Consider the following 24,744-nt stretch of genomic DNA (forward strand, 5'->3'; position numbering starts at 1 on the left):
TTTACTTTAATGATAAAAGTTGAAATTGTCTTCAAATTTGAACATTTTAAAATAATCATAAATGATGGCTGAAAAATAAACAGGTAAAGTTAAAAGGATCAATGTGGGCTTTAAAAGATGGTTTTAGTTATTAGAAGAATATGCTTACCTCAGTAGCAAGTAGATTATTTCAAATGGCATGACACGAGTTGATTCTTTAAAAAAGTCCAATTTAGTAGTAGAAAGACAATACAACTTCTCTTTTAACAAACATATTTATATTTTCAGTTACTTCCTTTTAAGAAAAAAGTCCCCCAATCTTAGGAAGAATGGAGAAACAAAATTACCCAAAAAACCCTAAAAACTTAAGACACTGATCTTTGCTTAGTATGTGTAGCAAGAGCTACACCCAGTGGCCAGAGATGAGTAGTGACGGTTTCTAGCTACGTTGTTTTAAAAGAAAACCTGGAGCGAGCCATTTTTCCATTTATTTAAGGTTTTAGGGTTAACAGTCACCTTTCACTAAAATTAGATTTTAAGGAAATACTCAAGAATCTTTGGGAACAAAATCCTTAGCTCAATAGTTTGACACAAGAGTCCAGAATAATTCAGCAGCTAAAATAAAACTCAAAGCAAAGAAAGAACTTAACAGATACTTTATTGCTCACCTTTCACACAAAGCACACCTCCAGCCATTTTCTTTCACAGCTTGACAATGTTTACATATACAAAAACCCAGCAAGAAGCATCATATTATGTAGATTTCGGTAAGGGAGAATGTAAAACATCGACTCAGCCAGGCTTTTGTTTTCTGCAGCAATAATAAAGGGCCTCCTGCACTTGGCAAAAATCTGTCTTAACTTTGTAGTGCATTTCTTCCATTACAAAAAGTCTCCTGCCTAAAGCAAACTAACTTGTATTTGCTGAGCCAGTGGTATTCACTCATGCATAAAACAAATTTCGGTTTGCTGTTTCTCCTAGCAAATTTCAAGTAAAAATAAGGTTGAAGGAGGAATTTGTTTTGGATGGATGCAGGTCAGTTTGAATTGCTATACTTAACTAAATGCCTACATGTACTATAGATTCACAACTTAGTTTGCTTTTATAATCTTTATGGATTTTGGCCGTGTTCAAGGTTTTCAGTTGAGCATATGATACAGTATTCCATCAACGAAATAAGGCTACTGAATGTGCTATCTGCAGAAGAGCTCATTTAATAGGAACTGACCTAGAGGATCTATCACAAAGCACATGTGGCATAACACCTCTGAATAAAAAGCCAACTGGGGGCAGAACTGTGCTTGGAAAATAGGCATTGGAATACTTTAAGCAAAACACATATAAATGGATTATTAATATGAGGAAGGTTTCCTAGTAGTAAATCTAAAAAAGTCTAGGCGAATCCTCATTTTCAAAACTGCATATTGAAAACATGAAAACTACTTATTCAAGTAATTTCTTCAAAAAAGTATGCATGTTCTGACTGTGGAATTAGTCTACTGGTCAATTAAAGGCAATTTTAATCACCTTTTAAAAAATTTTTCATAGAAAGGAGAGATGTTACGTGTTTCTCAAATAAACAGCATTATGTAAGTCCAATAAAAAAATTCAACAGAATTGAATGAAGACCTACAAATGCTTATGCCAAGCAGGAATCTGCCTGCCACCTGTGGTCTCACATTAATTCAAAACAGGTGCTGAATTCAGGGTTCTGAAACTAAGTTTCTATTACTTGAGCTCTAGCAAAATACAAGGTTCGGTAGCCTCAACTAGTATAATGTCTTCCCTGTCCAAATCCAGAATGATTATACTGATAACCTCCATGCTGGAAATGCTGTTCAAATTGACCCCCTTGGTGATAATTCTGGCTTCCTCTTCCTCCCCAGCCTCCTCCCTGACCTGCACGACCACCTCGCCCTCCACGACCACCTCGCCCTCCACGACCACCACCACGATCACCATGGTGCCCGCCATCTTGGTATCTATTGTCCTGCTGGTAGCCACCACCCTGGTATCCACTTCCTGTATACGAAGATGTCTGGAAGCCACCATAACCTCCGCCTTGATAGCCACCACTGTGGCCACCATGATAGCCACCTGGCTGGAAACCTGAATCTCGATAACCACCATCTTGGTAGCCACCTCCTCCTCCACTCCCTCCATCTGTCCAGCCTCCTTGATGCTTATTTCCTCTTCCTCCCCCTCGGCCACCATGGTCATAGCCACCACGTCCACCTCTCCCGCCTCCTTGTTCATGACCTCCTCGTTCATGACCTCCTCGTCCTCCGTATGAGGAATGTTCATAGCCACCTCTCCCTCCTCCTCGGCCTCCTGTTTGCTGCTGGGGGCCATCTTGCCTCTTCTGCCATGGTGGCATCTCTGGGGGTGGAGGTTCAATTTCATTGGGTCTACCACCTCTGTCAGGCACCCTGCCCATCAACACCTACAGAATAGGAAAGGTATTTTAAACTTCTATTTTATGAACAGAAATAAATGCATTGGAAAAAATTAAAGGTACTCTAATCACCTTATTGATAGCACAGGCAGTCTTTTCTCTTATAGAGCCGCTGCTTGTCCTTAAAATCTTTGACAAGTCCTGTCTTGCAGCCAAAAGATGGGCAACAGAAATAGTACTTTTAGGGGATAAGACTGAACGTTTCGGCTGGTAAACCTTGGCTAATTTTTCCGTCTGACTCTGTTGAAAGAAAAGCGTTGAAAGAGAAATGTCGATTTTCAAAATGACATAAGAAGCACATACTAAGTAAGTTAAAGGTCTCCAAAATATCTGATGAAGATATTTACTAGGCTCCAGATGGTAGGAAAAGTTAATACACTCACTACTGCTCCTATCTAGTCAAGCACTACCTTAAAGGTACAGCTGCCAGACTAGTTGACACAACAAGGAGTGACGGGGACTGTTGGGGCAGGGGTGGAGTGGGAGGGCTTCCCTTTAGGGTTACGAAGCCAACATGATAAAAAGGTTCCCCCATCACTGGTCTCAGATCAAACATACTCATTTTCTCTATTTAAATATATGAATGTAAAGTTATTTCAACAATTTTGTTTTTTAATTTTCCTATCTTTGGTTTCTATGAGGTAATAATTATCTGTTGCATGACCAAGGTCTTTACCTGGATTATCTCATTTAGCTGAAATAAAACTTAAATCTTACTAGAATTCTCCAATTCTCTAGAAATCATACTAAATCCAATATTTCTAACTTCCATTACCAAATTAAATTGTTAGCTTGAAGTAAACAAATAATTTGAAATCAATTTATTATTTTAGTAATTTTCAAATAACTCCACTTCTCTCACTAACAGGTACTTCCAATAAGAACTAAAAAATTCAGATTTCTGGCCGGGCGCAGTGGCTCAAGCCTGTAATCCCAGCACTTTGGGAGGCTGAGGCAGGTGGATCACGAGATCGAGACCATCCTGGTCAACATGGTGAAACCCTGTCGCTACTAAAAATACAAAAAATTAGCTGGGCATGGTGGTGTGTGCCTGTAATCCCAGCTACTCAGGAGGCTGAGGCAGGAGAAATGCCTGAACCCAGGAGGCGGAGGTTGCGGTGAGCCAAGATCGCGCCATTGCACTCCAGCCTGGGCAACAAAAGCGAAACTCCGTCTCAAAAAAAAAAAAAAAAATTCAGATTTGTTAAAAAATAGAAAATTGAAAAACAAATCTTTTCATTATTGCTGAATGAAAAATCCCGATGTGTGCCTTCTATGTATTTCTCACGTAGTCTCCATGTATCTAAACTGTTTATATGTTTAGGGATCATGTCTATAAATAGTCTGCTCTTTTAAATTATTTAATGTGTACCTTAGCTCTGTCAGACCAGCCAAAGGACTGTACAGTGACATCCAAACGTTTTATTAGCAGCTTTCTCCGGACTTCATATTCATTGGCTATGGCTTGGTTAATTGCTTCTATCTTTTCCTAAAGCAAAATTAAAAAGACTAGTTAGAATTTAAATCTCCTTGATCCTCTGAACCCAAGGGGCAGAAACTGTGTCTATGTCATTCATAACTGAGATCCCAGCATTTAACAAAGTTCTTATTCCACATAATACACTAACAATTAATGAAGCAATAGGCAACAAAAAGCTGATTCTCAAAACATAATGAAGAATATATGAAGGACACAATTCTTATTTATCTCTCCCATAATTTACTGTGTGAAGCTCGGCCCAATGACGTTTTTGGCTTGAAGGGAATCTATTTGGCAATAAGAAAGAGGCATCATACTGAATTTCAGTTTACTTTTATCAGCTGTGTGAAATATTTACAGATTATGAGAGAAGTGCTTCTAATCTCACACAAATAAAATTATTCCACAGAAATCCTGAGATTCACAAAATGATTCTAAGGGTGTTCAACTAGAAAACTATGTATTAGAAAATATAATTTTAAAAGCACAAAATATAAGTGTTGACATGAAAATCCTAACTCTATAGTTGTTTACAACGCTTACTCAATGTGATTACTACTCACCCAGTGGGCTGGTCCCATTGGCTTCTTCAGTAAAGGCTTTCCCACATGATTAGGTGGAACTTTTGCTAACGTTTCCTTTAACTGACACAAAAACATGAATAAATGAATAAAAACTCTAAAAGTCAAACATCCTCATCTTCCCAATTCCCATCATATCTTGCCATCAAAAGAAGATTCCTGACAGAGGCAAAGGTGGAGGATGTTTTGAAATGCAAATGTAAAAGACCCACAAGATAAAGACACTCACTGGTCCCACTCCTCAAGCCTACAGAAGTCCTTCATTGCACCTAGAACAGTGCCTGACAACAGTAGGCACTCAATGAACATTTGCTGAATGAATGAATGAACACACAGGAAAATATGGACTATGGATACACTGCTGCTTCCCTGTAGAGTTCAGCCAAATTTGTGCATCATGGTGCTGGTCTACCCCACAATGCAAAATGTACCAATTCTTAAGAGTCCAGCAGATAAGCATATAGGGAATAACTCTGCTATAACAAATACCATTCTCTTCTACTCATTTTTTGTTAAAATTGCTTGTTCCTAATTAATTATATAGAAAATCTTAACTGATAATCTGTGGTTTAAAAATAATTCTAATTTCTTTTCACATACTAGATTATGTTAGCAGTCAACAAATCAGTTTGTCAACTGAAACATGAGACTTGAAGTGACTGGATTAAAAATCAAAAATATTAACATCCTTTTCTGTCCAGTCAATGGGGAGCAGGGTGGTAACATTTAATGATAAAGACCTTAAATTGACTGTATCAAAGCTCAATGATAAAACAATTTTTAAAAGGACTGAAATCTTAATCCTTTTTACATTATATCTAGCTTACTTTAGCTTACAAACCAGTGTAGAATTTCCTTTTTGAAAAAGAAACATGGTAACATGTTTTTAGGAAAATACTAAAATACTAATTTATCTTTAAGGCATCTAGGATTTAAAACCCAAAATTCATTTTGTAACAATTACTTAATAATATGCACATTAGGTTCCCATTAAGAGAAAGTAAATTAATTGCTTCATTTCAAACAAATGTAGGACTATGCCTTTGATACACTACAATTTGGTACTAAAGGTCTTACTTTTTTTTCAATCCCGCTGAAGAATTGGAACATAGTTATATTGGCTGGAGGTTTGGACATTCCTAGAGCAATACAAATGCCTTTCAACTCTTGAAAGACCTCACTACCGCCTCCTTCTTGAGCTTTTTTTGGAGGAGCATTCACACAGAGCATTCTGGCAGCTTCTAGTTCTGAGATGAGGTATGCTGAAGTAAACAAAATAAGATTTCAAAATGAGATACAGCTATAGTTATAGTCATAAGTCTGGAGTCACAACTCTATAGACCTAATGATATGTAACTGTTAAAGCTGCAAGAATGGATAAAAACAAGAAAGAAAAACCACTTTTACCTGCAAATGAAACAAGATATAAACTGGTTATGTAATTCAGGTATTTAAGCGATACGTAATGTTTAAAGGTTAATTTAAAAATAAGCGATTCTCCTTTGAAACCAAAGTCTCAAGGTAAGTAACGTGTAAAAATTTGGATTCTTGAATTCCAGTATTTAGAAAGCTCCAGAACAGGGGTTGGCATCTGTTAAAAATTTTGCAAACGGTGGCAGGTGACCAATTTTTAATGACAATTTTTTTTATTTTTTACTTCTCACTACTTGCAAGCATCAGTGATACAACTACCTTGCTCTCTTGTCTCCCAATGCTTAGGTAGCCTGTCTAGAAGAGATGTGAAACAACATTTATAAGTTAAAGCTTAAGTTACAAAAGAAGCAGAAAGGCACCCCAAAGTTCCTTTCCCACAGTCTCCAATTCTTACGTTGCCCTCTGGCTGTTCAAATAGATTCCTCTTGCATCTATATTCTTCTCAGGGCTCCCTTCCCCCTACCTTCCTCAACCCATTCCCTTCAAAACAACAATAAAACTTTCAAAACATTTCTTGGCATAGTCCCCTCCTTCATGTCAATACCATCCTCTGTGTGCTGATTTCAGCCGGGTATAATGACGGCTGCAAACTGCTTCAGGTAATTCAGTTGAAAGTATAAATATTCAATCCTGTTCCTTTAACCTTCCCAAGGACATTTCAATTTTTATAAAAGACAATTAAGAATCATTTGAATCTTAGGATTTCAGGTTACATGATAAAGTGAGACTCTTCTGACAATACAACGAAACCAGTTTTGGAAAAGATATTTTCAAGGCCCTTAGGGTCCTATTAGAAGTAGAAAAAAAGTCAACTTGTGTATCAAATTTCCTATACCCAAAATGTAATCCTAGAAGGATAGAGGCCATAATTTTGGCAAATCATTTCCGAAAGGCTGCCAACTCCTGTTCTAAAACAATAAATAAGCTAAGTTTTTGGAAAGGTCATACTAAATGGGTTTGACACTGTAAAATCTTAACATGTTCCATACTGCAAACTGTATTTATGAGTTAAAACATCCAAACAGTAACACCCCACTGTTATGACAATAACCACTGTTTCTGTACAGAAGGTTTTATTAGAACACTGCCAGACTCATTTATATATTGTCTATGGCTGCTTTCATGCTATGACAGCAGAGTTATGTAGTTGTGACAGAGAATGCAGGGCCCACAAGCCAAAAATATTTACTATCTGGCCCTTTTAGAAAAAGTTTGCCAACCCTTGTTCCAGAAAATCATACACTTACATGATTTAACATGTTGGTTCGGTAAATTTGGGATAACATAGTTCAGGTATTCACAAAATTAGGTCACCAATAATTACTGTGAAAAAACTTTAATCATAATTAATGTGTTCAAAGCACTGGGAAAGGCACTGAAGATATAATTTTTTAAAACATCAAAAAGATTATCCCTTCCAACAATCTAGTTAGGAATAAAGAATATATGCAAAAATAAAGATGAATAGTTCTTCACCTACTAGGAACTCAGATATCTTACTTAATTTACATAAGGGAAACACTGAGAATCATAAAAGGCCAATGAAGAGCCAGATTCTTTAATCTGACGTGAGTTTTTCAGCTGCTCATTCAAAGGCTATTCTATTTTACCAACAATTCTAATGAGACTAGTTTGTTTCCCCCCTAAAATACAATGTGATAAAAGGTTTGAATTAGTGAGGTAAGGGTGCTGGAAAAGTAAAATTATAGCGTCCAGATGTGACAACTGATACTTCGAAAGATGAGAACTATTTACACAGACCAAGTACATGTAGGTAAATGCTAGAATGAAAGAAAGGTTACAAACTGGGGAGAATATTTTAGAAAGGGAGAAATGGCAGAAGCAATGGTAACAAGGGAAACAGTGTGTAAGTAAGTATGTATGTATGAAGAATATAAAAAGTGAGTGACCTCTAGATGATTTAGTCATTTAATTGAAGAGCAAATAGTTGTATATTCTTGAAAAGCTTTTGAGGTGATAGCACATTAAAGTATAGAATTATGACCCTGATCCAAAATAATGTTCACTGAAGTCTGCTTAAGAAACAGAAAAGTGGGCCAGGCACGGTGGCTCACACCTGCAATCCCAAGCACTTTGGGAGGCCAAGGCAGGTGGATCACTAGATCAGGAGTTCGAGACTAGCCTGACCAACATGATGAAACCTCATCTCCACTAAAAATAGAAAAATTAGCCGGGCATGGCAGCATACGCCTGTAATCCCAGCTACTCAGGAGGCTGAGGCAGGAGACTCGCTTGAACCCAGGAGGTGGAGGTTGCAGTGAGCAGAGATTGCACCACTGCACTCCAGTCTGGGCAACAGTGTGAGACTCGTCTCCAAAAAGAAAAAAGAAAGAAAGAAACAGAAAAGTGTAAAAGGCATCTTATATTTACATTCAAAGTGGTTTTTATAAGTATCAGTGCTAAAAAGACCCAACTCTGAGCTCTTTGGAAGAATTAGCTATTCAGGGTCATAAGTAAGCATTCCACACAGCTATTATTGTCCTATGTAGATAACATATCCTAAGTGCCAAATATCGGTAAGGATAAGCAATGCTATAAAGGAATTATCAGCTGAGTACCCTGCTATTGAATCAGTTACAGAAATTACACAATACGAAGAATATTGAATGAATATGTAAGAACCAGCAACAGCAATATCAGTAACTAAAGCAACCCCTAACCTTATGTGCACATTCCCACAATAACAATCATTTCACAGACAAAGTGGAAGTTACAAAAGTGATTCTGGAACAACTTAGTGCCTAAGTATAATGGCTATGAACACTTATTTTTTTTCCATTGAACCTTAAAAACTGAAGTTGCATCATTTTTCAGAAACCATAATAGAGTTGTAAAGACAAAATATTTTTAAAACCCTCTGAACTGTCTGTCATAATGAGAACTATTAATAGCTAATTAACCAAAGCTTAATGTAAATGTGCTTCGGAATGCTACATAAATTCTGAGTTAAGACTATAGGTTGTATTTATTGCAAAGTTTATAGAAGGCAATAAAATTTGTGAGTCTACTTACTGTTTTTCAGTGTGAAGAGACAAAACAGTAGTATGTAAAAAACATGGAAGGAAAGAACTTTTTATAAAAATTGTATTTCCCAGAATGATCAGTAAGTACAAGAACAATCCAAGTATTATTCCAGAATATTTACAAACAAAACCAAAATCCCCAATTACCCAATCACTAAGAAATAACAAGACAAAATACTTCACATTAATCATTAACTGTATCTACTATTATAAACACTTACTCTTCTCAAAGAAATTAATTTCTAAACACAATCTCCATTATTTCCATACTATCTTCCTAGTATACCTAAAAACATGCTTCTAGTCTAAAATACAAAGGTTTAATGATCACACACTTGAACAACACTCCAGCACTACCAGTGATCACATGAGGAGAAGCACAACAGCCTGACTACCGCTGAAGCTGAAATACTGAACAAGCATCAATTACAAAAACAATAATGCTACCAGTGCACACGTCTACCATCAGCTCCTAAACTGGAAATTTAAGAAAGTTTTCTTTTAAAATGAATTTTGAATTATATCCATAATGAAACAAACAAACAAAAAACATGATCAGTTTATTAGTCATGGAAAACATAAACAGAAAATAACAGCTCTATTCTAGTATCCATGAACTTACTGAGCAAGAGGAGGCAGTTCTTCTGAATGAGAAGGCGCTTGGTCACATCGCCAGATGTCAGTGAAAGATACGGGCAGTTCATCTCCCCTAGCAGCCCACTCACCTCAAGCTGGAATTCTTCAGCTTCACTCGGACCTTTTAAGAATTAAAATAATCTTACTTAATGATAATGATTGTTCTTCCATTAGCATAACAATTATAAACATGTAAAATTTTTAATAGGATTTTCATAACTTGAGTTTCTTTCCCTTCTAATTTATCCTTTCTTACACCACTGCGAATCTTCTTTTTCTTTCTTTTTTGAGATAAGGTCTCTGAGGCCCAGGCTGGAGTGCAGTGGTGTGATCCCAGCTCACTGTAACTTCAAACTCCTGGGCTTGAGGGATCCTCCTGCTTTAGCCTCCAGAAGAGCTGGACCTACAGGTGTATGCCACCATGCCTGGCTATTTAGAAAACTTTTTTGTAGAGACTGGGTCTCACCGTGTTGTCTAGATTAGCATCAGACTCCTCACCTCAGGTAATCTTCCCACCTTGGCCTCTTAAAGCACTGGGATTACTACAGGCATGAGCCACTGCGCCCAATCTAAAATTTTCTTTCTCAAACATTCATTAGGTCATTCCCTTATTTGAGAGTCTGTAATGGCTCCCTAATTTCTCCCTCATCTAATCTAATTTTTTCTGTCTGCTTTCAAAGATTCTTCATAGCTGCTTAGGTTTGCCCTTCCTGGCACATTCAGCTATAATGTCCCCTACTTTCCCTCCACAGATATTCCCTCTGTTTGTTCCAGGCCAGTCTCCTCATTGTCCCATGAATAGCCAGTCTTATCTCCACTCTATGCCTTCATTTAAGTTATTCCCTGTAACGGATATGCCCTCTACTCTCTTCCTCTCTTCCCGTCTAGCAAATCCCACCCATCCATCAAAGCCCAGTGGTTGCTCCTTGATGAAACTCTCCTTAAATACCCTTGTACTTGCTAATTTCTTCTCTCTGTGAACCACAAAGTGGTTCAGCATTTAAGTACTGTACTTGGCCGAGCATGGTGGCACATGCCTGTAATCCCAGCACTTTAGGAGGCTGAGGCAGGTGGATGGCTTGAGCTTAGGAGGTCAAGACCAGCCTGGGTAACATGGCAAAACCCCATCTCCAAGAAAAGTAACAAAAATTAGCCAGTCATCGTGGCACATGCCTATAATCCCAGCTACTAAGGAGGCTGAAGCTGGAGAATTGCTTGAACCTCGGAGGCAGAGGCTGCAGTGAGTCCAGATAGCACCACTGCACTGCAGCCTGGGTGACAGAGTGAGACCTTGTTTAAAAAACAAACAAACAAAAAAGGACTGTACTTATCTCTAGTTGTTTCATTTGTGCCTAACATTCCCAGCTAGACAAAATTAGAAGACAGTAAACATGACTTACAGTCCTGTATGCCCATAGCATATTTAAAAAAAAAAAAAAAAAAAGCAGAGTTCACTGCGTGAAAAAGGAAAAACAAAGCTCTTTCCTCATTATTTTTTATTGTTCACTATTCAATATCATAAAGGAGAATAAATTAACAAACTTGGAGAGAGTCACTTGACCACTTGAGTCCATTTTCTAATCTGTAATACAGTAAGACTACATTATGAATGTTTTACAAACTGTGATCTGTGAGCCTCTGAGTTCCACAGAGCTCTTTTAGAGGCAGCTGGCGGGGGGGGGGGGGGGGGGGGGGGGCGGAGGAGGAGGAGGAGGAGGAGGAGGAGGAGGAGGAGGCGGCGGCGGCGGCGGCGGCGGCGGCGGCGGCGGCGGCGGCGGCGGCGGAGGAGGAGGAGGAGGAGGAGGCGGAGGCGGAGGCGGAGGCGGAGGCGGAGGCGGAGGCGGAGGCGGAGGCGGAGGCAAGAGTTGGCTTAAAGTTACTTCATCTCTACTTTGTTAGAACACCTTTTCACCTGTTTTATATGATGGCTTCTGTATCATGTTTCATTTGAGAAAAAGGGACTCCAGGTTAAAAATAGGTATCATCTAGTACTGGTGTTTTCAAAGGTTCCTACAGTGTCTGAAATATATGGTCAAGAGGTAGTATAGGCCGGGCACGGTGGCTCAAGCCTGTAATCCCAGCACTTTGGGAGGCCGAGGCGGGTGGATCACGAGGTCGAGAGATCGAGACCATCCTGGTCAACATAGCGAAACCCCGTCTCTACTAAAAATACAAAAAACTAGCTGGGCGTGGTGGCGCGTGCCTGTAATCCCAGCTACTTAGGAGGCTGAGGCAGGAGAATTGCCTGAGCCCAGGAGGCAGAGGTTGTGGTGAGCCGAGATCACGCCATTGCACTCCAGCCTGGGTAACGAGAGCGAAACTCCGTCTCAAAAAAAAAAAAAAAAAAGAGGTAGTATAGCACAGTGCTTAAGTGCACTGGCTCAGAAGTAGACTACCATTCCGGGGGTGAACTACAGGATGACCTCAGGCAATGTATTTTAAATTCTCTAGGCTTTCTTGTTAAAGGTTTAACAGTAATAAAACCTGCCTCATAGGGTTGCCCTGAGGTTTAATGAGTTAACACGTATGAAGTGTTTAGAACATAGTGAGTACACAATAAATGTAAGCTGCTGCTACCATTATTGTTACACTATACTCTCCTTAATAATTGGAATTGAATGCAACTAACACATACAGGTACACATTAAATATACTAGCATGGAAGCCATCATCCTCTGCAAACTAACACAGAACAGAAAACCAAACACCACATGTTCTCACCCATAAGTGGGAGTTGAACAATGAGAACAAATGGATACAAGCAGCGGGAACAACACACACCAGGGCCTGTTAGCGGGGTGGAGGGTGAGGGGAGGGAACTTAAGAGGTTGGGTCAATAGGTGCAGCAAACTACCAGGGCACATGTCTACCTATGTAACAAACCTGTGTGTTCTACACATGTATCCGGGAACTTAATTTTTAAAAATATATATATTAGTATCCAAGAAGGTGAGCTCTTCAAAATGCAATTATGTGGAAAAAAAGGAATTATATGTATAGAACTCCATAAGGGTGGATTAACAGGTAAGTATTTTCCTTGATCTCCTATTATAGGTTTACCTATAGCAAGAAGGAACCAGATGGTGGAGTGTCAGATTCAAGCTTTTGCCTCTTTTGCAGTGTCGACAAACTAATGCAACTGTGAAAATAAAATTGGCAAATGCAGAACAGCTCTTAGGCCCATAAATTTGATTGTCCTGGGTCTCACTGTGATGTATCTAACAATGCATTCCTATGATAAACAAAACGTCTTAACGAAGTGTTCCTTTCTCCCCAAGCATAACAGAATAATAATGCATTTACTCTATATGCTATAGATGCTTCTAAAATCTGGTAGTCCTAAAAGAAAAGCATCCAGTATCTAGTTATAGCCATCAATCTAGGATCTTACATTTCACATCTTACAAAATATAAGAAGGTCATATATTCTATGCTTGTGGTCTCCATTTTTTCTGTATCTCAGTAATAGGGTCTTTTCAGCCTCCACACATTTTTAAGTTACATGACTTTATTCTGATATTTCAACTTCCGAATCACCTCTAAAAACAATGGAGGGAAAAAAAATCTTGGCTCCTTTACACATTTTTCTTTACATTTACAAAAAACTTGGAACTTTCAGCTTTAGTACTGATAATGTTCAGCTGACAATACCTCAATATTATTTTCATACTTTGTACTTAAAAGTGAATGTTTACTTACTGTTAGTTGCTTGTACATTTTCCTCTAGTTTACAGAGCACTCTTAATTCAGACACCAGCCAAGCACACAGTTTGGTAAACTCAGGGGAACTGGCTCCAGCAGAGACCGCCTGAGAGAGCGCTCCATCTTCCAACAATGGGCCCTTGTAACTGGTGAGTAAGAAATTATATTTCAGAAGAAAATACAATCACACCTAATATATTGCAGATAAAACATATCTATGTCTTATTTATACAAGCAATTTAATAAAGATAAGTTACGTGATCAATTATAAATGGGTAAATATAAACAAAATTTTGAACTATACTGAACCATTAGAAAAAGAAGCTAAATAGCAGCTATATTTCAACCATTCAAAACGTAGGTTAGTACTTAACAGAATTGCATATACTACTAACTTATGTCAACTTCTGTACATTTACTAAAAGTTTTCATTGTAAAAAGTTTTATTTTCTTACTGTAACTGAATTGAGTATGAAAAGCAAATTAACAAGTAATAGCTAATTATACTATAGCTTATTATTTCAGAAATAAAACTTGTTATCTTTTCTAGAAATTTTTCAGAAAACAACAAGGTTAGGTTTTTATTTTATTTTATTTTTAGATAAGGTCTCACACTGTCACCCAGGCTGAAGTGTAGTGAAGGCACATGCCACCAAATCTGGCTAATTTTTACATTTTTTATAGAGATAGGGTCTTACTATGTTGCCTAGGGTTGGTTAGGTTTTGAGTGTGTGTGAGTGTGTGTGTGTGTGTGTGTGTGTGAGTGTGTGAGTGTGTGTGTGTGTGTGTGTGTGTGCTTCGTTTTTTTTTAAGACGGAGTTTCGCTCTTGTTGTGCAGGCTGGAGTGTAATGGTGTGATCTGAGCTCATTGCAATCTCCACCTCCTGGGTCCAAGTGATTTTCCTGCCTCAGCCTCCCAAGTAGCTGGGACTACAGGTATGTGCCACCACGCCTGGCTAATTCTGTATTTTTTATTTAGTAGAGATGGGGTTTCTCCAAGTTGGTCAGACTGGTCTTGAACTCCTGACCTCAGGTGATCTGCCCGCCTAGGCCTCCCAAAGTGCTGGGATTACAGGCGTGGGCCACCATGTCCACCCTGATTTCCTTTAAAAGTTAAACCTTTCCAGTTAACCATTTATATAATTTTTATAAATTTAATGACAGTTAAGACTAGTAAGACATTCTAGTACCAGAGAATGTCAAGGCTAGTTTAATAACCATTGGCCAGTTTATGAACTGGGGCATCTGAATCCTAATCCTTTGTAAGTAATCCTAATGTAATTTTTAAAAATTTAACAATGTTCAAATGTTCATAAAAGATGATTGTCATAATGAACTCCAATCACCAATATTCTAAAATTTAAGATTTGTCACTCCAAGTATTGTTTTATATTCTTAAATATTGATAACACTTATTCAAGATGATACATTAAATATGCTTGATAATATAATGTTTAGAGATACAGATATGTTAGAGAAATGACAGTTCTCAATTCCTTTAAAATACGATTGTAGGTTTATACAGTATATGCAACAGAATGAAAAAAATCATACACAAAAAAATGAGATTGCATGTAGTCTGGCATCTAGATTTACAAACTACATATTATTAGATACCAGAATCAAAAGACTAGCCTAGAAGTTTCTCCCTGTGTTTCACATTTAGGCTTTATTAGTTTATTCAACAAGTAGTTACTGAATACCTACTGTGTGCCAAGTAAGAGACAAAAGAGTCATTTGCAGGATCAGTGCATACACCTGTAGTCCCAGCTACTCTGGAGCCTGAGGTGGGAGGATTGCTTGAGCCCGGGAGTTGGAGACTAGACTGGTCACCAGAGAGAGACCTCATCTCTTAATAAATAAATAGAAAAGGTAGTCGTTTAATTCTAATATTTCCCAGTGAATCCCTGAAAAGTACATTTCAATTAATTAAGACTGACTTTTATGTCTGAACGCCACCACAATAAGTAGTTAGGGTTAAAATGTATAATAGTTTTAGGAAAATCCATTGTTTAGATTACAATTTATCTCAAGCATTTATGTGATTACAATTACTACAGTAACAATTACTTGTATAGTACCCAAAAGAATAAAAAGTTTTTTAAAAAGGAGGGAAAAAAGAGACAATGGGAAGAAACAGCATCTGTGGCCAATTCTTAAGTGACCACCATCCATGCAGAAAGATTATATTTAAATAAGGTCTTCCTACTCCCTTTCTTCCACTCTTCCTTCAGTACTACAGTGTCATTTATTTCAGAAAGAAGCTTCTAGGACTTCATTTCCTTTCCCTCCTCAGGGCTTCTCGCAGCATATTTTCCCCAGTATCCTGTGAACCCTTCCTCCACCTCACTTTGTACCCTAAGTACCCAACACTGATACAAAGCAACTGTTCCTTAAAAAGGCCTAATGAATGAATGGTTTCATGTGTGAGCAAGCTAGAGACTATTTTGCTGAATGACTTTAACATGTGCCCTAATGAAATAAGCCCCCTAAAGTCTGGAATATTTATGAAAATTCAAAGCAAGTTTCCAAGAAAAGAACAATGGTATTTCACTTTGACAAAGATAAGCACGACTACTTCTTTTCCTAAAAATTTCTACTAGGGTGATAAATGATTCAAATAGGCAGACTTTGGGAATCCTCAAGATGTTTTTTCCTAAAGAAAGGTTTCTCAAAGATTTCCTTGTTATGGAAAAACGAGAGAGTTTTGATAAAGAACTTGTTACTTAGCTAGCTAAATTAGCTAAATCTGTACTTTGTTCTGAAACCGTACCTGTAGGTAAATATCTAATCACATAATTTGTTTCTGGAACCACATTTAGCCCAAGAAGTTCCACGTTCTCAAGTTTAATGGCGTACACTGATCTCGGTGACCCAGTGAGATAACAAACCCTATTTCCAGCTTCTAGATCCTGTTGAATTACGGTTTAATAACCATCAGGAGGAGGAGAGACAAAATGCAAAACAAATACGCAGATTCTTCGAGGGTGAAGACGACCCTGGTCTAATGGGGCTCAAAGAGGCAGACTGTCACGGAATCAAGGGAAACTGCCGGTGGTTCCCAAGGAGGTGGTGATAGGTTAGACGTACAAGTGAACTGGCTCGCGGAACAGATGCAACGCTCATACATGTGGCTTAGGGAAGCCTGGGTGCACGCAGAGATGACTGAGCAAACGATAAATTTTGAGAGAAGTGGGGTGAGGTAGGACTAGGGGCTTAAGATGGGAGCAGGAAATTTGGAGAACAAGTAGGAAAGCAGAATCAACTTTGGCAAATTTAGAGTTGGGGGGTTAAGGGTAGGGCAGGAGAATGAAGCAAGGAGGGAAGCTCGGGGAGTGGGGGTGGCGAGAACCAGAGCCCAGACAATGACACGCATGACTGACAAACGCTGCGAGTAGCTCGTCTGCAGGAAGCACCGGGCAGGCCTAGGGGTGTAGGGATTGAAGGACCCCGAGGTAGCAGTGCAGACAGTGGACGTGGCATTGGGGGTTCCGGGGCCAAAGGGAAGAGACAGCCAGGAGCCACGGGGTGCGGCGTGGAGAGGCAGGTGTCTCAGACTGGGGTGCTGGGGGTGTTCCCAGGGGGCCGGCAGTGTAGGGCTTGAGAGACCCGTGTCCTGGCTACCTTACCCTAGATCTTCCAACGACTCCAAGATGTCAGTTTCCATGAGGTCACACTCCATGCTACTGTGGTATTCAAATTTCCGAGTCGTCAGGCTCCCCTCTTCGCCGGCAACGCGTACACTCGCGCATGCGCGACTTCCCCGGAACTTCCAAATCGACAGCTGGCGCCTCAGCTCCCGCACTGCGCATGTCCGGAGCGTGCGCAAGAAACTTGGTCCCACCGACTGCCCCACCCCTGCCAGCTAAGGAATTGTAGGGCTGCGCAGTTTTGCACATGCGTGTTACTGGATAGTGAAGCCAGCCGCCAAAGAAGGGCAGGAGGACCGGCTGCGTGGCAGCTGGGTGTGGGGACCACGAGAGGGGGAGAGGTCTCGGCACTCTTTATTGGGTGTACGCATGTGCGAATCTAGGGGGCGAGGCGGGCAGGGAAGAAGCTTGGAAGGAACTTGGTATCGGGACTCGGGTGGAGTTGGCTGTGAAACCGAATCTCTGCAACCCAGACAGGAGATCCGGTGGCTCTTCGTAGCGTGCCGGCGTGTGCTAGCCTTAGCTTGCGGGTCATTTGTCCAGGACTGAGGTAGACGGCCCAAGTGCAGACGGCAGAGAGCGAGACATTTGGTTTCCTTGTGGCTGCAGTGGCTGTATTTCAGGGTTAGGGAGAGTCAACTTTCCTTAGACAATGGATATTCGGAAAGTTGGGTCGTTTACCCCCATGCGGACTCTACCTGATTTCTAAAGCCCTTCCCAGACACTAAGCATGTTATTTTAAGGATAAGTGGGAGCCTCACTCCATAGCAAATTGAATAGAATATATTTAAATCCACGTAGTTTCGACAGTGAATAAACGTTTTGGCTGTACTGTCAGTGCTTTTGACATTTGCCCGGGTGAAACATTGAGTTCACAATGTGTTAAGGTATCTTGGCAGTTAATGAGTGTGTGCTTAGAAATTACTGAAAACTGCCCGAGCTGGGTAGCTCACGCCTGCAATCCCAACACTTTGGGAGGCCGACGCGGGTAGATCACAAGGTCAGGAGATCAAGACCATCCTAGCCAACATGGTGAAACCCCATCTCTACTAAAAATAGAAGAATTAGCTGGGGATGGTGGCAGGTGCCTGTAATCCCAGCTACTCGGGAAGCTAATGCTGGAGAATCGCTTGAACCAGGGAGCCTGAGGTTGCAGTGAGCCGATATCGCGCCACTGCACTCCAGCCTGGCGTCAGAGTGAGACTCCGTCTCAAAAAATAAAGAAAGAAATAAATTATTGAAAAATGAGAAATTGTTTTCAAAGTGATGGCATATTTAGAAAACTGTATTTACCCATAGTTGGCATACTGTTAAATAGTGTAGACATTTAATAAAAATTTTCATGTTGATACCAGTTGATTTTATTCTGTGGTTCTTGATGGATGTTCCTATCCTTAGTAGTACGTTTTTCAGTTCCTTATTTTGCATCTTCTGAAGTTGGGGTAAGTTTTGTGCACTCACTGTGTGCACTTGATAATGGCCCTGCTCCACTGACCCACATTATGATGCAGCCACCATAAGGCTGTGTAAATATTAGTCACATTCTACAGATGAGGACAATAAGGCTGAGGCGCTTAATAATCCTCAGTTTTTTTTTTTTTTTTTTTTTTTTTTTTAAGACACTAGACATGCACATCTTCAGAGATCTTTTTTTTTTTTTTTTTTTTTTTTTTAAAGGACGGGGTTTCACCATGTTGGTCAGGCCGGTCTTGAACTCCCGACCTCAGGTGATCCGCCCGCCTTGGCTTCCAAAATACTTGGATTACAGGCATGAGCCACCGCACCCGGCCATAGAGATCTTAATGCCTGTAAGTATGGAACTAGATTTTGAGATTGAGACCTATCTGAATCCACATTCCTTTTTATTTGACCAAATAAGGATTTATGTGCAGGATGTGCAAAGAGGAAAATTTAGCTAGTTGAATTGTTTAAACTTGTATATATTGTACATAATTACCTTATAATAATGGAATAATTACTTTCCTCATAGGGTTGTTAAAGGTGCTAAACAAAAAGTAATGCTTAATACAAAAATCAGTTTTGAAAGAAAAAGGTTTTCATTCGTGACTCACTTTTGATGTGTGCTGCAACACAATATTAGTGAATGAATGAGTGATGACCTACCTAAGAGTATTAATATTCTCTTTCTTTTTTTAAAAAAAATCCAACTTTTGCAGGAATAATATTCTCTTTCTAATGCATATCATTAGCTTAAATGAAGAATTGCTGATATGAAATCTTTATGTATTATTGTTTAAAGTAATTCTACAATGGCTTTCTCTGCAATTAAAAAAAGCTTTTAAATATCACTTAAACAAAATTGTGTTCCCTAGCAAGCAGGCTCAGAAAGAAAAAAAACAATTGTCATCATTTTAATGGGATCTACTAGGAATCTTTTGCATTTTATTTGGAAATTATTTATGTTTATATTGTAACCTGATATCTGAATACCTCTTTCAAGCTGAGTTTACTAGATTGAAAGGGGCAATGATTTGAGAATTAGGAAGCTCTGGTTTTTGCATCAGATCAGTATAAGAAGGAATTTTCTAAGACTTTAAGTGTATTCTTAAAGAGAGAAAGAAAGAAGAAAAGAAAAGGAAGGAAAGAAAAAAAGAAAGGAAGGAAGAAAGTCTAGGGCCTGGTGTGGTGTTCAGACCTGCAATCCCAGCAGTTTGGGAGGCTAAGGCAGGAGGATTACTTGAAGCCAGGAGTTCAAGGTCAGCCCGGACAACATAGCAAGACCCTGTCTCTGTTAAAAAAAAAAAAAAAAAAAATTAATTAATTAATTAATTAAAAATGACTTCCCAGTGGTACCCAAGTGAGAAAGAGGAGCGGGGGATGGCAGCACCAGCGGTAAGCATGAAATCAGGGCCTCACCATACCACTCATTGCAATGAGCGTGTTTTAGGGCTTCATTGGTTTCTTCCTACCTTGGTTCATGCCTAGGGTCCTAACCAGAAAGTTATCATTACCATGTTGGTGACCTGTTGAGTTTGTTACATTCTCTTTTGGCTGATTGCAAGTCTGGCCAACTCAACCCTCTCTTCACACTACAGGTGAAACACGAAATCATCTGGTATCTGAAGCATCATTGACCTTGAAGAAGACAGGCTTTACAGTGCTCAATCTTTGCAGTCATGAGAAAAGAATTCCATCTAGGTGCAAAATCACCTCCAAACCACACCACTTTTCTTGACTTGCTTATTTTGGGCATCCGCTGCCTTAAACATTCACACCACATTTGAATGTCTAACACAATGCAGCATCTTTTTCTTCACCTTTTTTATGCTTTAATGAATTATGTGCCTATTTCACCTAAACTGTGCCAACTCCTTAAAATGATAATGCACTCTTCTGAGAGAGAAGATGCTTTTCTTCTGAGAAATATGTTACTCTGTCCTTGGAATCTATGTATTTGTAGATGGCTCCTGCCTTCTGACAACATGGGAATCAGTGAACTGTTTAGAAAGTGCTGCCTGACAGGACTCTAGTGGGGCAGTCAGTAGGAGGGCACATTCACAGGAAAGAGCTCTCCCAACAGAATTACACCAAATTCTGCCTGCCTGCCTTCTTTCCTTCCTTCCTTCCTTCCCTCTTTTCTTTCTTTCTTTCGTTCCTTCCTTCCTTTTCTTTTCTTCTTTCTCTTTCTCTCGCTTTCTTTCTCTCTTTCTTTCTCTCCCTCTTTTTCTTTCTTTCCTTCCTTTCTTTCTAACAAAGTTTTACTCTGTTAACAGGCTGAAGTGCAGTGGTGATCTCGTAGCCTCAACCTCCTGGTGATCACTTCCAAGTGATCCTTCTGCCTCAGCCTCCCAAATAGCTGGGACTACAGGCACAGGCCACCATGCCTGGCTAATTTTTTTTAATTTTTTTTTTTTTTTTTGAGACAGTGTCGCTCTTTTTACCCAGGCTGGAGTGCAATGGCACGATCTCGGCTCACCGCAACCTCCGCCTCCTGGGTTCAAGCAATTCTCCTGCCTCAGCCTCCTGAGTAGCTGGGACTACAGGCACGCGCCACCATGCCCAGCTAATTTTTTGTATTTTTAGTAGAGACGGGGTTTCACCATGTTGACCAGGATGGTCTCGATCTCTCGACCTCGTGATCCACCCGCCTCAGCCTCCCAAAGTGCTGGGATTACAGGCTTGAGCCACCGCGCCCGGCCATTTTTTAAATTTTTTAGTAGAGATGGTTTTGCCATTTTGCCCAGGCTGGTCTCGAACTCCTGGGCTCAAGCAATTCACCTGCCTTGGCCTCCCAAAGTGTTGGGATGACAGTCATGAGCCACTGCCCCTGGCCCAAGCTATATTTTCAGTATGAATTTCTAATTTCTGCCATCTTTTGAAATAAATCATGTTTCTGTTTTCTGTGGATAAAATAAAATATAAAATAAAGCTGTTCTAGTATTCATCTTTGAGGGAGACTGATTACTGTCCATATTCTTACTGCTGCTGTTACAAATTACCACAAATGTAGAGGCTTAAAACAAGACAGATTTATTATCTTACACCTCTGGAGGTCAGACATCTGAAATGGGTCTCACTTGGCAAAAATGGGTAGGTTTGCGTTTCTTCTGCAATCTCTAGGAGAAAATCTGTTTTATTCTCTTTTCCAGTTTCTAGAGGCCACCCACTTTCCTTGGCTTGTGTCCCCTTTCCTTCATCCAGACCAGCAACACCATTCCAGCCCCTGCTACATGGTAGTCATGCCCTCTTACCTTCCTGCCTCCCTCTTTCACTTATAAGGATCCCATTCTTGTGATGACATCGAGCCTGCCCAGATAATACAGAATAGTCTCCCAATCACTAGATCTTTCATTTAACCACATCTATGAAGTTCCTTTTTTTATACTCTCAGGTTCTGAGGATTACAATGCAGATAGCTTTGGAAGGGGTCCATTAGTCTGTCTACCATACTGCCTTTCCTAGAGCATAGAAACAATGAGTGATCTTAAAGACCAAACTTTTCTAACTCTTCTTGAAAAGAATAAAGAGAAATTATTTTTACACTTGTAAAAGAAATATAAATGGGAAAATTGAAAACTGATTTTAGTTTCCAGAGGAACATCTTTTATAAGTCATAACCTTAAAAATTATTAGATGGTTTTGATTTATATAGTAGCTGAAAATTTATGCAGCTGACATTTTTAAGAAAGTTACTTCTAACATCTATAGAAGTAATTTTTTTATCATGGAAATGAGGTGGGTATAAACTCAAATATAAGGTTTGTCATAGATTGGTTTCTAAGAGATGATTAAATAGGCATCTAAAAAATAACTTTTCTATCTGAAATAAATGACGACTGTCTGAAAAATAGCAGCATTTTCCATTTTTGATGAATTTGCCTTTAGAGTGACCCTCCAGCAAAGAGAAAATAGAAAGACCATAGATTTTGTCGGGCATGGTGGCTCACACCTGTAATCCAAGCACTTTGGAGGCCAAGGCGGACAGATCACCTGAGGTTGGGAGTTCAAGACCAGCCTGACCAACATGGTGAAACCCTGTTTAAAAAAAAAAAAAAAAAAGATCATAGAGTTGCTCACATTGCTCAGAAATGCAAGTTTGTATATGCTACTAAATAAAGTCCTTTTCAGCTTGCAAAGTGAAAACACAACTCTTTTTATAAAAAAAAATTAGCATGTAGAATCAAATCTTCTATGGTTTTGAATACTTTATATTACTAAGGAATGCTCTTTTTCAAATCATTTCTCTGGATATGTTAGTAAAGTTTCTGAGCCCCGGCAATGTTTAGAGTACATTGCAATGTTTGAGAACAACACCTTGCCTGTGTTTAAACTAAACAAAGGAAGTGGTATGTGTGTGTATATATATATATATATATATATATATATATACACACATATAAATACACACACACTCAGATGTATATATATATATTTAGTAGATGTATGTATGTGTATATATATATACACACTCACACAAACACAAACAGAGATATATCCAGATAGTTCCTGAATAAAAGCTTTAAATTTGATTTCTGTTGTTCTCCCAGCAAAGCTTCAGCCTAGTTGCCATTTTCTGCAATCAGGCACACAGTGAACCAGATAGACACCCATCTAATTTGGATGCAATAAGAGCTTATTAGACTGAAGCCTAGAGGTAATAAACCAGCCTTCACACCAGGCCAAGAGTTGTATTTTATTTGGCCTGATGAATAATTGAAAGAATTGAGCCTACATTTAAAAGCTTGGAGATTTTATTTTAAAAGTCTGAATTTCTAGCTTTTCTGGGGGGAAAAAAATGTCTGCTGATTTGGCAGCACTGGAACCTCATGCCCATCAAGGCAATGATTGGCTTGGGTTGAGCAGGTTGCCCTTTCAACATGGGGCATGGATCTACCAGTTCCCTCTGATTTCTGGACCCTATAAATCACACAGTATGTCAGATGCATGAACATCTAGGCATTTACTTGCCCCGCATTTGCGTTTGGGATTTCCAATCTTGTTTAGTCTTTTACTTCTTAAGCAGGTCCATCCCATTTTCTACCCTGTCTCTCATGGGCCTCTCCTCCTTTCTCCTCTGCCTATTCAAGTCACATGTACCTCCTGCTATTCACTTAACATAGCTTGCCCTTTCATGCCTCTACACTTTTGTACAAATTTGGCCTGGAATCCCCTTTCCCTCATTCTCTCTGCCTGGCAGATTCCTCTAGCTCAATCTTCGAGACTTAGTTTGGGAGACAGCTTTTCTTTCTTTTTTTTTTTTTTGAGACAGAGTTTCGCTCGTTACCCAGGCTGGAGTGCAATGGCGCTATCTCGGCTCACCGCAACCTCCGCCTCCTGGGTTCAGGCAATTCTCCTGCCTCAGCCTCCTGAGTAGCTGGGATTACAGGCATGCACCACCATGCCCAGCTAATTTTTTGTATTTTTATTAGAGACTGGGTTTCACCATGTTGACCAGGATGGTCTCTATCTCTTGACCTCGTGATCTACCCACCTCGGCCTCCCAAAGTGCTCGGATTACAGGTGTGAGCCACCACGCCCGGCCTAATTTTTTGTATTTTTAGTAGAGACGGGGTTTCATCATGTTGACCAGGATGGTCTCGATCTCTTGACCTTGTGATCCACTCACCTCAGCCTCCCAAAGTGCTGGGATTACAGGCGTGAGCCACCGCGCCCGGCTATTATTATTTTTGAAAGATGGGGTTTCACCATGATGGCCAGGCTGGTCTTTAACTTGTGACCTCAGGTGATCTGCCTGCCTTGGCCTCCAAAGTGCTTGGATTACCAGCGTGAGCCACCACACCCGGCCCCGAGCCTTCCTTAGCATTTTGGCACAGGCAGCTTCAGGTGAGCACACACCTAAGCTCTCTGTCAGCTTCTCTTCTCACATCCTACCCTGTCCTCATGTCACAGGCCAACTAGTTCTTCTTGCCCGCTGCCCTAAAAGAACCAATGAGAACCGGTATTACAGCAAAGAAAGAGTTTAGTAATCGCAGGGCTGGTCAAGCAAGAACAGGGAGAAATTTCTCAAATCCATCTCCCTGATGGTTCAGAGGCTAAGGTTTTTAAAGGGTACTTTGACTGACAGGGCCTGGGGACCTGGAACAATTGATTGGCTGGGGTGAAATCACAACAGTGTCTGAAACTGTCTTTGTGCAGCTTAATCAGTTCTCAGGACCAGGTGGTACTGAAATGCTGAATCTAAAAATATCTCAGAGATCAGTTCTTTAGGTTTCCTTAACAGTGAAGTCACCTATAGGAGTAGTAGAGGAAGCTATAAATTTTGTGGCCCCAGCTACATGACTCTGGGTCAGTTAGCAACTTG

At 39.8% G+C, this 24,744-nt stretch overlaps 1 protein-coding gene and 1 pseudogene across 1 annotated transcript; one reads left to right on the top strand and one right to left on the bottom strand.

Annotated features, from left to right (window-relative positions):
- Positions 1–617: 617 nt before the first annotated feature.
- On the bottom strand, positions 618–17,098 carry FAM98A (family with sequence similarity 98 member A). The gene is made up of 8 exons (XM_003926819.4): positions 16,941–17,098; positions 13,309–13,457; positions 9,596–9,730; positions 5,573–5,757; positions 4,478–4,558; positions 3,807–3,923; positions 2,507–2,674; positions 618–2,422 (listed from the first exon to the last, which is right to left on the bottom strand). The coding sequence occupies exons 1-8, from the start codon at positions 16,991–16,993 to the stop codon at positions 1,745–1,747; spliced, it is 1,566 nt and encodes a 521-aa protein (XP_003926868.1). The 5' UTR covers positions 16,994–17,098; the 3' UTR covers positions 618–1,744.
- Positions 17,099–19,231: 2,133 nt separating this feature from the next.
- On the top strand, positions 19,232–20,056 carry LOC120368094 (V-type proton ATPase subunit e 1-like; annotated as a pseudogene).
- Positions 20,057–24,744: the final 4,688 nt, after the last annotated feature.

Source organism: Saimiri boliviensis, chromosome 1 (genome assembly GCF_048565385.1).
Source record: "Saimiri boliviensis isolate mSaiBol1 chromosome 1, mSaiBol1.pri, whole genome shotgun sequence".
In the NCBI taxonomy this organism is placed as follows: domain Eukaryota; kingdom Metazoa; phylum Chordata; class Mammalia; order Primates; family Cebidae; genus Saimiri; species Saimiri boliviensis.

Coding starts and splice junctions, on each gene's coding strand:
- FAM98A (XM_003926819.4), bottom strand. CDS start 16,993: ATGGAGTGTGACCTCATGGAAACTGACATCTTGGAGTCGTTGGAAGAT. Junction 9,731..13,308: donor AAATGTACAAGCAACTAACA/GTAAGTAAACAT, acceptor AATTCTTAAAAG/GTCCGAGTGAAGCTGAAGAA. Junction 5,758..9,595: donor GAACTGCCTCCTCTTGCTCA/GTAAGTTCATGG, acceptor TGTTTACTTCAG/CATACCTCATCTCAGAACTA.